This window comes from Bombus impatiens, unplaced genomic scaffold (assembly GCF_000188095.3).
Source record: "Bombus impatiens unplaced genomic scaffold, BIMP_2.2 scf_0114, whole genome shotgun sequence".
In the NCBI taxonomy this organism is placed as follows: domain Eukaryota; kingdom Metazoa; phylum Arthropoda; class Insecta; order Hymenoptera; family Apidae; genus Bombus; species Bombus impatiens.
Window position 1 is genome coordinate 1,791,048 of NT_176533.1, and position 17,183 is coordinate 1,808,230.

The 17,183-nt window shown below is 34.1% G+C and overlaps 2 protein-coding genes across 3 annotated transcripts in view; both read right to left on the reverse strand.

The window, feature by feature from the left end:
• The window catches only part of LOC100745485 (TBC1 domain family member 1), a 39,188-nt gene extending 25,369 nt beyond the window's left edge, over positions 1 to 13,819 (reverse strand). Inside the window, exon 1 of one of the 2 annotated variants that reach the window (XM_012380973.3) lies at positions 13,532 to 13,819. The gene's annotated coding sequence lies outside the window, so the exon portion shown is untranslated. Of the gene's footprint in view, positions 1 to 9,404; positions 9,600 to 13,531 lie in introns of those variants that run through there. The other variant, XM_012380974.3, reaches the window with a different exon arrangement.
• Positions 13,820 to 14,509: 690 nt separating this feature from the next.
• Positions 14,510 to 17,083, reverse strand: LOC100745723 (elongator complex protein 3). The gene is made up of 9 exons (XM_003486477.4): positions 16,895 to 17,083; positions 16,536 to 16,777; positions 16,212 to 16,415; positions 15,887 to 16,140; positions 15,620 to 15,809; positions 15,327 to 15,544; positions 14,977 to 15,237; positions 14,715 to 14,896; positions 14,510 to 14,623 (listed from the first exon to the last, which is right to left on the reverse strand). The coding sequence occupies exons 1-9, from the start codon at positions 16,911 to 16,913 to the stop codon at positions 14,538 to 14,540; spliced, it is 1,656 nt and encodes a 551-aa protein (XP_003486525.1). The 5' UTR covers positions 16,914 to 17,083; the 3' UTR covers positions 14,510 to 14,537.
• Positions 17,084 to 17,183: the final 100 nt, after the last annotated feature.

The following is a 17,183-nucleotide window of genomic DNA, read 5'->3' on the forward strand; positions in this document are numbered from 1 at the left end:
ACAATACATCTATCAGAAACACGGCTTTAGCTATAATACCATTCTCGAATTGCACTGGAACTTCCGACTAATAAATATGAAGCATATAAATGTATTATTCGAAAGGAGTGGTATAAATAGAATGGAATAAAAGTCGAGATAAGTGTGGCTGTGATAGATACGAGTTTATGTAGGGTTTACCAATATGGTATAGAACAGTTTAACTGGTAGCAGCCACAGTAACAGTATCCCGAGCTCTCTGGCATTGGAATGCAGTAAGAATACCAACGTGTGCCAATGAACCATGAAAGGTCCTTTCATTTCGTTGTCCTATTGTGATTGCATAATTGCGATAATTGCATCCGACAGGATCTTGTTTCAACGAGCAATGACATAGAATCGTTATTTTCCATCTCTCTAATGGAATAAATATTTTAAGGTGTCTAACTCTTTGATAATGTAATAAAATAACGAAGAATTCAGAACAGATAATTTGGAAAATAATTATTTACTCACTGTCAACATCTTTTGCATTTTTAATATAAAAGATAAGATATATATACCTTTGAGAAAATAGATATTAATAACTGTAAGATGAAAGGGTTAAGAGAAGAGAAACATTAATTGGGCAATTGGATAAGTACATATGTACTTGTATTCTGATAAAGTCATGTGATGTACTCTGAATAGCATATATTTGTATCCTAATATCATCCCTTTATTTTAAGCTAGAAAATATAGTATTTAACAAATCTCAGATTGACATTGAATCAGTCCAATGATTAAAGAGTTCCGTGATTCATCTCTCCTGCTCTTAGTTACTCAAAATAGAACCTTCTGATTAAATATATCGTCAACTTCCTCTGATCTCTGTTCTTGGAGAATTATTTCGTTTGCGACCTTCTGAAGAACAGTAGTGATTTTCTGAATTGTTATACTGCTGTTTCATATGAGACAAGAAAATGCAAGCCAATGATAAAATCAGAATCAAAATCTGATAATCAGGATGATGTACCTCTTAATAACTGTGGACAATTATTACATTCAAAACTTTAAAAATTCAAAAGTGCAAAAGCATTGAAAGAACCTAAGAATCGAAGAATCGAATTTTTATATTTTGTAAGACGTAGCCTACAGTTTTCATCGCATTATTAAATTAGAAAAGATAAGAACGGTATCTCATTATCAATTTCAGGTAACGCAAAATCGATGAAAGCAACGTGATTCAAACAATAAGATGTCATCGTTATTGCAGATTGCATTCTCGTCTCGAAGAGAATGCATCAGTCAAGGACACCTCGCTCCAAAGAGGTATTAATCTCAACAATCCCTTCCGCTTTAACGAGCAATAAAGTTTGAAATAATGCAATACCTTCATCTAGCTGATAAGAATCCGGACTGATAACAGCCATAAGAAAAAGGTTCCTCAGCTCTTTACGTCAGCCTTAGTAATCTAAATTTTCGCCTTAAATTCATTCGAAATTTATTCAACATGGTCGATTCTTCCTGACTTGAATTCATTAAACTGTAAGATTAATAGCTTTGATTATGTCCAGTATTCTTAATTATCAATCTGTTACGCAAAGAGCTTAATTGCAACCTCAGAAAAATATTCTACAAGGGAAAAGCACTGTATCAAAAAAGTATAATTAGGTTAATAGAACATAATTAAATAATTTGCCTAATTACGATATTATGATAGAGTATAACGTAACTAAAATTCTAGGAAAATGCTGCCTGAATATCCCAGTAAATTTTTTTCACGTAGTTTAACCACTTTCAGGTTTTATCTAAATTTTACGAGACTACTGTAATCATCCTATTACATTCCCCCTTTTTGAACAAATAGTAAATGTACCGTGTTTTCTTGTTTCGTGTAACCGAGTCACCCCTTGCACGCTAATTAAACCCCTTCCGCCAACTTTACCGTACGTACCTATGAACGTGTTATATATCTTTTTGCAACGTGGCGCGGCGAGGAATTTACATTTCTCACAGTAGGGTTCGGTACATTTTCTTCGGTTCATCTTATGTTCTATTATAACCTTGTTTCAATTTAAGATAATAGAGATTTTGTTTTTTTCGTCAAAATTAAATTTGAATTCAAATTCAAAGATTTAAAAATTCGGTAATTCAAATATTTCAATATTCAAAAATTTGAATTTGCGATCAAGTATGATATCAACAGTATTGGATATACAAAGATTCGTTTCTTACGAAACATTATATTGATTTATTCCCTATTTTCGAAAATCTTGTATCTATAGCGTCTTATTCTAGTTACCTTATTATTATACAAGGTGGTTGGTAACTGGTGGTACAAGCGGAAAGGGGGTGATTCTAAGCGAAAAAAGAAGCCGAAAATATAGAATAAAAATTGTTCGTTTGAGACTTTGTTTTCGAGAAAATCGACTTTGAAGTTTCGCTCGGTACGCGTGCACTTTATCACGTCTCGTTATAACGGTTCTCACTGTAGATTTAAAAAAAAATTAAAAAAAAAAGAAAATTAAAAAAAATTTTTATTTTATATTTTCAACTTCTTTTTTCGCGTAGAGTCGCCCCCTTTCCGCTTGTACCACCAGTTACCAACCACCCTGTATATTACGAACTCAGCGCATTATTATAACCTTAAAAACTTTGTTGCGTTAAGAAACGATACTCATTTTATAAATCCTATAGAATTTAATCGATATTTAAACTTAGTACAAAGAAGAAGATTAAAAATTATACTAGACGTTACTAATAATTTTCTTATTAAATCTTATTAACTTATCAACTGAGAAACGAAGTATTTTATTGAATACAATACAACCGATAAGAATAAAGAAATTGATACAAAGAACATCAATCATTTTCTGATATACCAGGTTATTCTCTTTTTCAATTATTTGAAAATATAATGACGCGAAAATAAAAAAGCAACAAAAATAATCTTAACATATTTGTTTATATGGTCTTTGATACCTATTACTGCGCTCTATTGGAATGTGACAATAGTTCGGTGAGAAGAATCGATATCGTTAACGAATCGATAAATCGGCGATAACGGTTCGAACGTTCAATAGGTTAGGTGTAGTTTTTTTTCGGTTCGTTTCCATTGTTTTCGCTACGACTGATTGTCGTGGTTTTCTCACGACGCACGGCTCTGTTTCTACGTTATTAACCCTCTTCTTTTGCCACGTCCTCGTTTGAAGCCGACCAAGTACCGTCGAGTGGCGTCTTCTAATGGCGTGTACTCGACCGCCGACAATCTTAACACGCGGAGAAGTCGTAGAGAGAAAGAGAGAGAGAGAAAGAGAGAGAGAGGGAGAGAGAGAAAGAAAGAAAGAGAGAGAGAGAGAGAGAGAGAGAGAGAGAGAGAGAAGAAAAAACGTGTTCGGTTGCCGTGCAACGCTAATGATAACGCGCCATGCGTCAGGCGTTTTATCGGCTCTTTATTAATTTCGGTTAATCTGGCATGCTCGTTATTGATAACAAGGGGGTGAAGTTTCTGGTTGCAAACGTATTTCTTCAAAGGGAATGGTGAAAACTGAAAAGAAGAGATACAGTTAATTGCTACAGTTTTATATTTGAATTTATGTCCTCTTGAACATTGAAATTTCCGAATTTTTGGATTTTTTGATCTTCGAATTTTTAACCTTTGAATTTCCGAATTCTTGAAACGCAAGGATAGCTTTGATGTGGAATAGGTTGACGAAACATTAAACTTACAAATTGCTCCTTTATAAAAGATCTTTCTCTTATAAAGATCGTTTCTCAAGTGTGATCTTCAATTGCATAGGATGTTTCGAAATATGTATATACTATAGATAGCATTATTGTCTTGTGCAATAAATCTTAGACGATCGTTATCAAACTTTTAACTAAGTGCATGTACAATAAAAAAGATTACATTGAGTTAATCTCGATTTAAGTCACGTTCTACTATTTTAAATTTAATTTAAGTGATTTAAATAATAGAAGATTTTACTTAGATTATTTCGAAGTATTCGAATTTAAGATAACAATAAAGAGTATTGTGACACGTAATGGGTAATTTTAACTGCCTACTCTTATTATTAACGGAGGTACTATACATTCATTGCACAGAGTGCGATAAGGGCCAAAAGTCAACGATACAATTGACCACGCGGTCGTATGTTTCCAAGAAATGTCCTTCGAGTTATGGAACAAATGTCAGCCATCGTTTGAAATTAAAATAAGGAACCTCTCTGAGATACTTTTGTTTACTGAATTCTAGTGCGTGATCATTTGATTGCTTGATATCAAAATGACCTCCACAAATTGTCACTACCGTAATCGTCATTTTATTAAGACTAATATAAAAATTCGTATTTCCAACATTAAAAATTAGAATTACCATCTAAGTGTATCTTCCACAGAAATAAATTTCAAATTCGAATTTTCATATTCAACTAATTTCCCATTGGTAGAAACGTTTACTTCTACCTTATACATAACATTAAACTTGTACAACAAAAGTAAAGTTATCAACGCGATTCATTCGATACATCTCATCCAATTACATTCTATGTATCTATTAAGAACGATAAATCTTTGCATTTCAAAGTGACTAAAATTTATTTACTATAGATACGAGTTGCTTATTTTTTCAATTTCATCGTAATACAGTTTGGTCTATCTGCGTGACGTCAAAGCTTAGAACGACAAAGTACGAGAGAGAAGATTCTCTCTTATCTTTGTACGTTTTTTCACGTACGCTAAACATATAAATCGATTGGCCGCGTTTCAGCCGAGGAATAAATATTGTTCGATGGTTTATGTTGCACATCTTTCGACTACGAAATGTATCCCCGCCGAAAATAGAATCACGTATCTATACGTGCATAGGCGTGAGTGCATCGTGCGCGTTACGTCGTTACGTAATCGGTGCACGTGTACAACGAATGCCGAAACGGGGGAAATGATCGAAATCCCAGTAGTTTGCGCGTGCACCCGTTTTGGCACCTTCCCGGCAATCCAAGTACAATCATTTCTTGGATCACTGGCAGAAACGTAGGAGCTCGTTAGCACGAATTCAACACTCATACGGCCATCGAGGCTTTTTCGAGAATAATTCGTTTTCCACTAATTTTTCTTCTTTATTGTTCACAAGACTAAAATCACTGATATTCCTTGAACATTTCTCTAATATCTGTATCTGATTAATTCTGACTAACTGTTTATAACATGTTTAGATTTATGCGAATAGCACAATGATACTACACATGTTCTTCAACCTAAAAGTAGTCTTTAATATTCTCGTTACTGATGCGACTATAAATAAATAAATAAGGAGAAGAATATGTAGATAGCCATTTGTTTCTTGAGTACTGAATATTAATCGTATAGTTATACAGGGTGGTTGGTAATTGATGGTTCAAGCGGGGTGATTCTACGCGAAAAAAGAAGTCGAAAATATAGAATAAAAATTTTTCGTTCGAGGCTTTGTTTTTGTTTTCGAGAAAATCGACTTTGAATTTTCGCTCGGTACGCGTGCACTTTATCGCGTCTCGTTATAACGGATCTCACTGTAGATCGTTGTCTCGATGGAAAAATTAAAAAAAAGAAATGTTTATTTTATATTTTCGACTTCTTTTTTCGCGTAGAATCACCGCTTGTACCACCAGTTACCAACCACCCTGTATAATGAAATTAGGAAATTAATAAAAAGTTAGAGTTGACTAGTTTGATTTCTGAAAGGTTCGTGTATGGCAAATTCAATCTCATAGAAAAACGTAGCACACGCCAGTTCAAAACTCATCTTCTAAAATTTCATTATAAAATATCACTTTTTTCCAGAAGAAAATTACCTGCGAAAACCGATTTAACCTTTCACGAGTGTACCGTCAAATATTTTTACGTTCGCCTGGAGCGCTTTTTAAAAAATATTCGCTGGACGTCACAACCAATTTCGCCATATTTTCGCCCGGTTCTCAGGAATTAATGCCAGCGGTACTTGCACACTGCTTTTATTATTTTTTTACGAGATACAGAGGCTCGTTGGGTGGTGCAATTTATCGTCGTGCTCTGTGTATTACCGGCCAACGCGTAACTTATGGCGATTAAAATATGTCACGCGAGATTACATGCTCCTGTATGCTCATCTATACTTGCCTACTCTCGTACGTGTTGCACTTGAAAATATTTTCATTTTGTCACGTTTATCTCGGCTTCCTCTCGCGATAAAAATAGGACATTCATTCCATTTCTGCGACTATATACATATATACATAGAAATACTTCTCAATGCATTGATAAGCGGTTATCCAGAAATATCAAAAAAAAGAAATGTCTATTTCTCAGTCGATAAATAGACACATTAGATTTAAAGATGATCCGTACAAATGCTTAGAAATGTGATAAGTAGAGACATAAATGTTGATTTATCTCCGTAATTATGATAATACCAGCGATGTTGATATCCGTAATTTGTAAATAGTTTACTTTTTTATCGACAATTTCACAATATTAATTTTCTCTGACGTCGACTGATGTCATCATAGTATCTGTTGAAGAAATCGCTAATGCACGTAACCAGTATTCGTAAAGTTATGAATAAATACGCTCGATTAATACAATACCGTTACCACGATCTCGTGACGACCGCTAAAACATATGTGGAAGTAAATATCTTTGAGGAATTCCAATGTCACGTAACTACGACATTATAATTTGCTATATATCAGCAGCTCTATGGATTAAATGCAATGTAAGGACACTGTAAAGTATCGATAACTTTGCACAACAAGCGATCAACATGGCGCTCCAATTTCGTCACGGAATTAAAGTTTTAGATCTGTATCGACATGTATCGATCTGTGTCGAGCAATTGGACAGCGTCCATCGATCTTTCAATATATTTAGCACATCGATTCTCAATCCGTGTCCCCTGGACAAGATAAAAGTCGGTGATAAATAACAATGATATCGAAACGAAATTATTTTTTTAAATCCACTTAAAATTTGTATGCTCTTTCGAAACATACAAAGTGCTCCAAACTTTTCTTATTTATACTCATTCTAACATTTCACAATGTTTAGATAGAAAAAATTGGAACGCTCTGTATACAATTCTGTCTGGATTTTTATTTACCTTATCGCCATAATATTGAACACGTTTAAGAATTTAATCTGGGCCCTATTGCGCAATTGGACTAATATTATATCTACTAGCGAAATCTTTGAAGTCAGAAGTTACAAGTTATCCGTACTAATAAATTCTCTTACATAACAGCAACAAGTTTGTTAATGAAACATACGAAGCTCTGTACAAATAAATTGTACAACTTACAAATCATTTGTAATTTATCAATTTAACAATACCATTAGTTGATAGACCTAAGATACACATATAGACAGTGTGTGCCAAACATAGAAATATAAAGATAGAGTACGCGAATCATATGTTACGAGTCATATGTGTAAGTGAATGCGATACGGGAATAGAAAGAGAACGCCACATGGAGTCCCCTTCTGTCCTTGTCTAATCAGGCATGTACGCTACGACACTGACGCCGCTCGTTGATCGGTGTTACACATATATATTTACTGTATACGAACGTGTATGCGTATTAGACAAGGACACAAGGGGTCTCTATGCACCATTTTCTTTCTATTTCTACATCACTTTCTTATGCTATATATATATATATACTAACGCGGTCTCTCTTTCTCTTTCTAACAGATATTCGTTCGCAATAGATAGGAAAGAAAACAGAGACCTCGTTATTTATCTCTATCTTTCTTTCAAAGAGGTTCATTTTCTCAACAAGTCATTTGCGATCTATACTTCTTATACCTATGGTTTGTGTAGTAAAATGATATCAAAATAAAAGTTAAACGTCCGTGCATTCTGATCCGCGTTGATACAAGTTTCTCTGGCTTTTAAATTCGAAATGACCGTTATTACGACGTTCACGGTGAACGGACGTAAAGGGTCTCCAAGATGGCGGTCTTTTGCAAACGTCATTCAAACTAATCTCCTATTAATTCAATCTAGATTCCGTGGTACGCGATACTATGCGCTTAAATGTAAATCCACGAAGCTTAACAAGAAATTCATGGTCAACCAGGAGTGTCCCACTTTCCGGCAATGTTCAGCGCATATGTCGACGTGGGCGTGCAAGCATAACACCGAACATTCCTCGTAAGCGCAGCAACGCGTAGCGCGCCACTTTGCCGAACAAAGATGTAAATTCGAGAATCGTTGCACATAATATGGCGCGAAGATCCTAAGAGATTTGGTAAAATGAAACAAACGGCGCAAATAATAAGTCAATCGAGGTACTTGTTTAAAAAAAAAGTGGCGAGAATTTTCGATGGCAATTTTAAATCAACAATTTTGCGATAAACTTGTCGAGGTATATTAATTACTGTAGATAAGATATTCAATGAGGAAACTATCTATCTATACTTCCTTACATAAGAATCGACCTGAAGTAGCAATTAGGTAGATTATCTTGTTTACGCATTTTTATGTTTTAAATATTATCGTGGTGAAAGCAAAAGGACCTTTACCTATCATAGATCTTACTATACATATAAAAGATCTTACAGTATATACATCTTTATACTGTAGAAAGCATAAGAATAGAATTTTATAACGTATCTATTAGTATATTAAAATAAATATATCATTATTATATATTGTAATAATATAAGATATAAATACTATGCAATTTTAATATGAAATAAAACAGAAATGTGCGAATTTTTTAGTAGTCGCCATCTTTCGGTATTTTTAGCTATTACGAGAGATCGTGTCCCTGACTGTGTCAATACATTTGGACAACACGGTGTTGGTACATTTGGTAACACGAGCATACACGTTCCTACTAATTGCCTTACAACGTTACACCTCGAAAATTGTATGGACACATCGATCCCTTATCTGTCAGACATGTAGGCGTACGAACTTGATACCAGAAATTCTCGGTACAAGCTGCCATATATATAGCGTATTATTTGAATAAATAACGACGCAATAATATAGGCGTATGTTTGCTTCGATATCTATTATGTGCTTTTATCGGTCAGTATCTATTTATTACAATATTCGTCGTGTTAACGTAACAAATACAAGCAAAGTTTCCCTTTAATTAATTAGAGTAAAATTAACAGATAATAATAGAGTAAGATATCGTTTTTTAGAATTATTTCCTAAACTTTCACTTATTTTTAGTTCACTTCCAAAAAGGAGCGTTTAAGATGACTCAAGATGATTCATCCGGAAGAGTGGTTGGTTAGCAACGCGAAGCAGCGTCTGCGATTTTCGTCAAATTCCTCTAAGTATACCAATTTTCAACGTGATCATAAATTTATGGAGTATTAATGTCCAAATCGATTCTATTATCTCTATATCTATTATCAGTCATGTTGCCAACTAAATGTTCCCATTTTACGGTAAACGGATCGTGACTTACCTATACGACAGTTGGCGTGGTACGGTGTTTCTACAAAATAGTATACACGATATTCCCGATGAAGTTTCGCGCGGATCCTGGAACCACTTAATGGGAACAGTGAAAACACACAATCACTAGATCACGATCCGATAACTTCGCGAAGTTCACGAACGGATCCGATGCCATTCGTGTGACGGGAGCTAATGGTTGCGAGATGATACCCGTAACGATCGTTAAGGACAAACTTAATAATAGTAGCCGGATATTTACTATAGATCGCGAGTCGTCCAATTGGCCGGTCGAAGACGAATTCATGACTGGCGGCCACTTTGTGAATATATCGCGAGCATCGAGCCAAAATCGTCGGACAAAACACAGATTCACGGCCTATGAAAGGTATACGATATACACTGTAAAGAATGGTAACGTACTCATATAAATGCAAATATCTTGTAGATACGTATATCTTGATAAAGTATCGGCACCTTATCGGATCACTTAAAAAGAAAGTAGGATACTTCTGGCCAATTCCGAGTGTCTCCATTCTACATTGAGTATGAATGGGATAATGGTATTTGACACATTTGTTTATTTTACATATAGTGATTCGTGAAAATATTTGAGTACTTGCAATAGACAACTTTGGTGAATATGCTACATAATATTGTAATATATATTATATGATATTTATTAGTATATTATTTACAATCTTTGAAACCTCAGAAACATTTTAATGAAACACAGTTATCATGAATAAAATTTCAAATTAATTAAAAAATGTATATAGAAGTAAAGTATATATATTTAACATAAACAAATGCTTCATAAAAAATTAGTATACAGAATGAATAATTGCTTCAAACATGCATATAATTAACGGTAAGAATGGCTTATTAACACAATGAACTGTAGCTTCTATGTGTAACTAAAAATATATTCATGATAATTATAATTATTACAGTGCTAGTAGAACTTCAAAATGTTTTATTTAATATACTAATATATACACCGGAGAAGAGTCAGGACAGGGTTGTGGACGTTTGATAGGCCTCCCTTGGAGTTGGCCAGCGTTGCGTTATAACGAAGGTACAGAAGGCTGATACTACGAGTATGAACACTACCGATTCGACAATCAACAGCGGCGATTAGGCACTCGCGACACTAGTGATAATGGTCTTCGATAACGAACCGGCCAACGGGAGGATAGATATACTTGCTCTAACTCAAACGTGTACTAACTCCTCGTAAGGCGCTACTCCCTTCGTCAATGAGATCTCAAGGAAGAATGAATTTTCGTCCCAATGACGCTACCGAGGCCAACTATGGTGGGGTGTCTAAGTACACAAGATCCTCGGATCGACGTCGCTGTCGATTGGTCAATTTCAGACAAAAGCTGCCTGTCCGTTTGCACAAATCTTAATTGCCGAAAGCCACAGGTTTTATAGCGGGTCCTCGGGTTAACCAGACTTGTACTGTGTACGTGCCTCAACATCAGGTATTCATTGTCCGAAGGAACCGTTGGTATGTGTTTTACTGCCTGGTATCTCTATGGGTATTTCCTTTAATGAGGGTCATAACATCACTCCGCACCTTTGTTAGACGGAGCGCCCGTCCCATTGACCGCAGCTACGTTCGACGGCTGATGGTCGCCTTAAGCCCAAGTTTATTATCACAGATCGCAAACAAGTACAATTGGGCAGAATGACGGCAAACTGTTTAATTGCAACTGTAAACTTTAATTACGATTTTACGATCTCCGACATATATAAACGTAGATACTCACCAAAATATTGTTCAAATACTTTCATGAGCCAATGTATAATGCGTTACTGGAAAGATGACTAGTGCAAGGAATGCGGGTCTGGTATATAATACCAGAGAAACTTATTTCACTAAGTCAGTTTCAATAAATGGTGGGATTAGCGACGGCCAGTTAACAAAGCAAAACCCTGACCAGTTAACGTAGCACTACTGTACACTGTATACGATTGCGTGGGCGCAACCTGTGCACGCACGAGGGAATTACCGCTCGCCTGGAACTGCTCTTGTCGTGCTTCTTAATCGGCAATTAAGATTATGCAATCTTCGAGATAATTTATTGTTTGAAATGTATCTAATTAAAATAATGACGCGAGTAACATAATACTGATGAAATTACGTGATTATATTGTTAACGTGACGAGAGGAATATATGAAGAAAAGCTGGGGAAATTCTTATACTGTAAGATACGAATTTAAATCTCTAGGATGGTGAGATTTTATCCACTTGAATGATTTGAATGATTTGATATTCAATGATATTATTGAATGTTTCGAGGATTTGTAACTTTCAAATTTCTATAGTTAATATCATAATGCAATGAAGCTAATTTTTATTAATTCTAGAGTGATATATACATAGTAATTATATAGTTCAAATATAGCTTATATATACTTGCCTATTTCTTAACATGGTAACAAGAGAAATAATACCGTGATATAGAACATGCTTTTTCTGTGATAGATTGGAAAAAGTAGTTGAAGAACAAACGAAAACAAAGATTCTATTGACAGTGTTTTATCGGTAAATTACCAATTTACCGATATTACATAGAATAGATAAGGATAAATGCCTATGAAAATTGAAAGGTTCTTTTATAACCAATACTTAATTTTTACTATAATCAATACTATAAATTTATAATTCTTGTAAGTTTAACTTCTTTGCTGATATTCCAATACAATAGTGACGTAATTAGAGTATTATGACACTAGAGGTCGTCGAACTCGGAGCATCACTTTCCACTTGCACATTGCTTAACTGAACATTACAAAATTGAGACTATGCGAATAATTTCCCGAAAATTCGCATTAAAGAAGTTAACGAAGCAAAACTTCAGAAAGGAAATCTAATATCTCTCGTTTTCATCGGTATTATTAGAATTTCGCGAATATGTAACATGATAGCAGAAATATTTTCTCTGTCGATAAAAGAATCTACTTTTGAACGAGCACAATACGTCGTTTACTTTATCGTATACTTTATGAAAACAAATGAAACAGTTTTGACATGGATAAACACCTTCGTAAAAATATGTATCGAAAGAAGAAAAACAGAAAATATAAACTATAGCCTTTCGAATTTTTGTGACTTGTATGTTTTAGATTGAATTTTAAGGTTTTAGATTCTGTAAGTAATAAAACGCAACAAAATAAACCAATTTTCCGCGCAAAGGAATTCCGAGGAGTTCAGGAAATACAATCGAGTCTCGCGGACGTTAAAAAATATCATGTTAAGTAACTCTAATTGTAGACGTAATTTATTGGTCGAGCAACCTCAAGAAAGTTACTGTTGCGTTGAAAACAATTGCTTTTTACTTTACGAATGTTGCCAATGTTTCTTAACGATATAACCTTTGGAACCTTACCTATCACAATAATTTGTAAATAATTATTTGATAAATAATTTTTATGTAGCAAGAAGAAAATTATAAAGTAAACGTAGAAATTCATTATGGAGTTAAGATAACGATGTTTGTTTACATAACGGCGTAACGTTGTTCACGGTACAGGTTTGGTATCGACATAACTAGATTGTGGCTTTTTATGCAAATCAAGACTTCTGTGAAATAATTCTTTTAACAATTCTGTAATTATTATGGAACGCAATTTATTTAACAAATATTTTGCATGGGTTATTAATGATGCACGCGGCTTGATGACGAGTTACAAAATTGAAACATCACGAAATCTATTAAATCCGAAATTTTCCAACTGAACTTCATTTATGTATCTGTATTTATCATTCTATTTGTACAATACAAAATTCTAATATAATATTAAACATACATAAGTCCATATATCTATTAATTGCAGATATGATGCAGTAACATATAGACTGCAGTTCTTTATGCAACTTTGTATTTTGATAAACAGTTACAATTAGAGAAATGGAACTTAAGCAGAATCTACTAACTACTAGATATTATAAGTACTCTGAATATTTTACATATTTTTCTATATTATGTGTATTCTGACACCCTTACATTTCTTGTGAGTGTATAAAAATCCGCAGTCTAGTAATATTACAAGGAACTAAATTTTTGAATGTTTATACATCGGCGGACCTAACCTAAATTTTAATCAGTGTTTGCCATTTCACTTACCCCTATGATTTGGCGCCAGGATAATACCGCTTTCTCTGTAGACGCCTGGTCGTCCTGTTGTATTGACACAAATGTTCTAGCATCTACCGTTCACCATCCCACTCCTTCCACGACATTCTCGCGTCGGCCGCGCAAACGTTCAAGCGTCGAACAAACACGCGATAATTCGTTTTTACCGAATTGCGCGTTTGCGATCGACTTCTATCTGAAGAAATGCACATTACAAAGCAGACCGAGCTCAGACAACGACGTTCACTGATCGACACCGGTGTCACGAATGCGACTTGCTTTTGTTTATTCTCTTCGAGCGCCGTCAGCAGGTGGCGCGCGAGAGAGTGGGGGAAGCTATTAATAACAATCGGTGTTTAAATCTGGATATCGAAATTATATTTACTTAAATCAGGCTTCCAATACCATGAAAAATTTCAATTTATATTGATGTTTAAATTAAAGTTTTTTGATAATTTCAATACTGTGAAAATTCAAATTATGGCGGCGGTTGATTCGATTTACTCGATTACTTAACACAGTTATTGAGAGACATAAGAGTGCGTTTTTTGGACACTGTTGATAGTGAGCAGGACGTGTGTAAATATGGGTTTTGATACGTTCTTCTCATACTTGACCTTGTCGATATCCCATTATATATCGTGATTCAAAGTATTCGAATACTCTTAAAAACTTATATTTGCAATAAATGTCTTGTAACTTCTATATGCATTTTCGAATTGATTTCAAATTTTGCTACTATAATAACGATATTTGTCACATTACAGTGCTAACGAAATTAAAAAAAAAATATCGGTTAATGCACATAATATACTCATACAAAGTTTCTGTAGAAAGTATTCAAATACTTTTGTGACTCAGTGTACTGTTAAGATCATAAATTTAATGTTTGATCGATAATCGGTTGTTCCAAAGTTTTCTAATAAAGATTTATAATAAAAGAGAAAATATTATGTTTGTTGTTTTTTCTTCTTTTTTATTATGAAGAAAATAGTATTTATTTGCAAGCAATAAGCATCTTTGACATATATGGCCCATCGAGTTCGTATCCCATTTTTCGATAATAATTTCTTGTCCCGACACCTGAATAGAATTATATGCATCATAATAATAACAGATTTATAATAATACTTATAATATTTATTGTTAAGATTATGATATGTAAGATCTATACCTGATATGACAGCAAGTTTATGAGATCCATGTTCCTCCCTCGCTATCCGCTCAGCTTCTTCCATTAATAACATTCCAAATCCTTGATGTTGAAATTTTGTAGGATCACGAGCATTTACTGGAACGACGCTACCATACACATGAAGTTCTCTTACTATTGAGCACCTGTCTTTAAGTTCTGGCCTGTAAAACGCATCTGATTTAATATAATCGTATTCCGATACTAATATATCTTATATATAATTTCTGTAATTTTACTTTACCTAAACGTATCGCCCGAGCATTTTCTTAGCCTTAATAAACCAACCAAAATATCCTGTGTGGGGTCTTCATAAGACAAGAATGTTTCCCACCCGCCATTGGCAACATAATCACGACGTATAAGCTCTACTTCATAAGGCTGTACTTTGTGGTGGATTTCTTGAATACCAACTTCTCGAGTTCTAACATCGCGGCAATCAGTTCCCAAATCTTTCATTCTTGCCAGTGCCAATTCGCGTAAATTTCCGTGTTCCACGCCCGAACTGCGTATTTCAAAATTAAATTTAATCTAAATAGAAATGACCAAAATATACCAAATAAATAAGGTGTAATGTAGTATAAATAATATTACCTGACCAAAGGCATAGGTATATCTCTCTGTACACGATATACACGAGTCCAAGGTGGTATCAGAGCCAAAATTCGAGCTATAAGATCTATTAAAATGCTCGGTGGATAGCTTTTGTATCTTCCTGTCTTCCACAACTCATATAAGCCTGTACCACGTATAACTAATGTTGGATAAATTTTCAGACCATCTGCTCTGAAAGCAGGGTTTTCAAAGAATTCCTAAAATATACACAATTTCTTTGATAAATAAAAAAAGTGAATAAGGAATGTTTTAGGAATACAGTTATAACTCACAATGAATTGGTTAACATCCCTTTCAATATCGACATTTGGTAAATCTGGCATCATATGTGCTATTACTTTGAAACCAGCATCCTTCGATAGTTGAAAACTCTCGCACACTGCACGAACTGTGTGTCCTCTGTTAGTATCTCGTGCTACGTCCTCATATACAGATTGAACTCCAATCTCTAACCGAGTACACCTGTTAAATTTGTTCGAAATATGAGTCTAAGGAAATTAAAAAATATTTATTCATGTAAATTATTATAATACATTTACCCATAAAGTAACATGTCGGAAAGATGTTTTTTAAGGCAATAATCAGGACGCGTTTCTATAGTAATACCAATACACTTTGTACGACTTCGTTCAGAAAATTTAACCGCCTCGCTAACATTACTGCTTACATGACCAGATAAAGCATCATGTAAGTTTCGAATAAAGTAATCTCTGTAATCTTCTGGCAGAGACATGAAAGTACCACCCATAACAATAAATTCAATTTTATCTACACTGTGTCCCAATTGCTTCAGCTGCAACAGTATTTTATGATTATTATTTAATGTTTCTCATATAAAAGTAGTTAATAAATTCCTAACTTCACCTGCTCCACACGATGCCTGGTTTGTAGAAATGGATTATACCTGGCTCGAATAGCTCTCATTGATGTAGGTTCATAACCAGTATAAGACTGTGTGGAATACTCAAAATCAGAGTCAGGTCCACCAGGACAATACACACAAATATTCCCTGTCATGTTGATATGAGGACACCTGTGAGGTTTACACATTACAGCCACAACAGCTATCTGTAAAGACCAAATTATTCACAGAATATATTTTTTACAACAATTTGAAGAGAATGTTGTTGAATTTCTATTAAAGATTTTACACTGCAATTATAATACAGTAATAAATTAAATACTAACTCCACTGGCAGTCCTAATAGGTTTTGCTTTTAATTTTGGTACTAATATATTTCGTGCATCAACAGGTACAGCTGCTATAATATCAACTAATCTCGGTGAGCTATCCAAGCCATATTTAGAAGCAATTCGAGTTTTTAATTTATTTAGATCAACATCTCTGTTTTCATCATGTGCTTTCAATAATTCTTGTATAATTTCTCCAATAGTTATAACCATACGTTCTTCTTTACTCTGTTCAAATTCTAAAATTAAATACACATACACATATTTAATAAAATAGTAAAACTATTCCTTCTATAAATAGTATTGCAAAATAGATAATCATATATTAACTATTTTTGTGCAATAATAATATTTACCTCTTCTTTTCTTTACCATTGTGATAGTTGTAAAGAAAATCTTCCAAGATCACTAATAATGTAATTATTACTTTTTTTTATAAAATACAAACATATTATTGTTAAATAAGGTTAGATTTCAAGATTATATTTGATATCGCACACTACACTTTTCGGCGATTGAAACGTAACTGAGGACATGAGAACTCAGTCAATAAGTTCATGTATGCAGTGATCTATATCCCCACCAGAGGGCTCTGTAAGGAAAGTACTAAAATTAATCTTGGTTTCAAACCCATATTATTGTCAA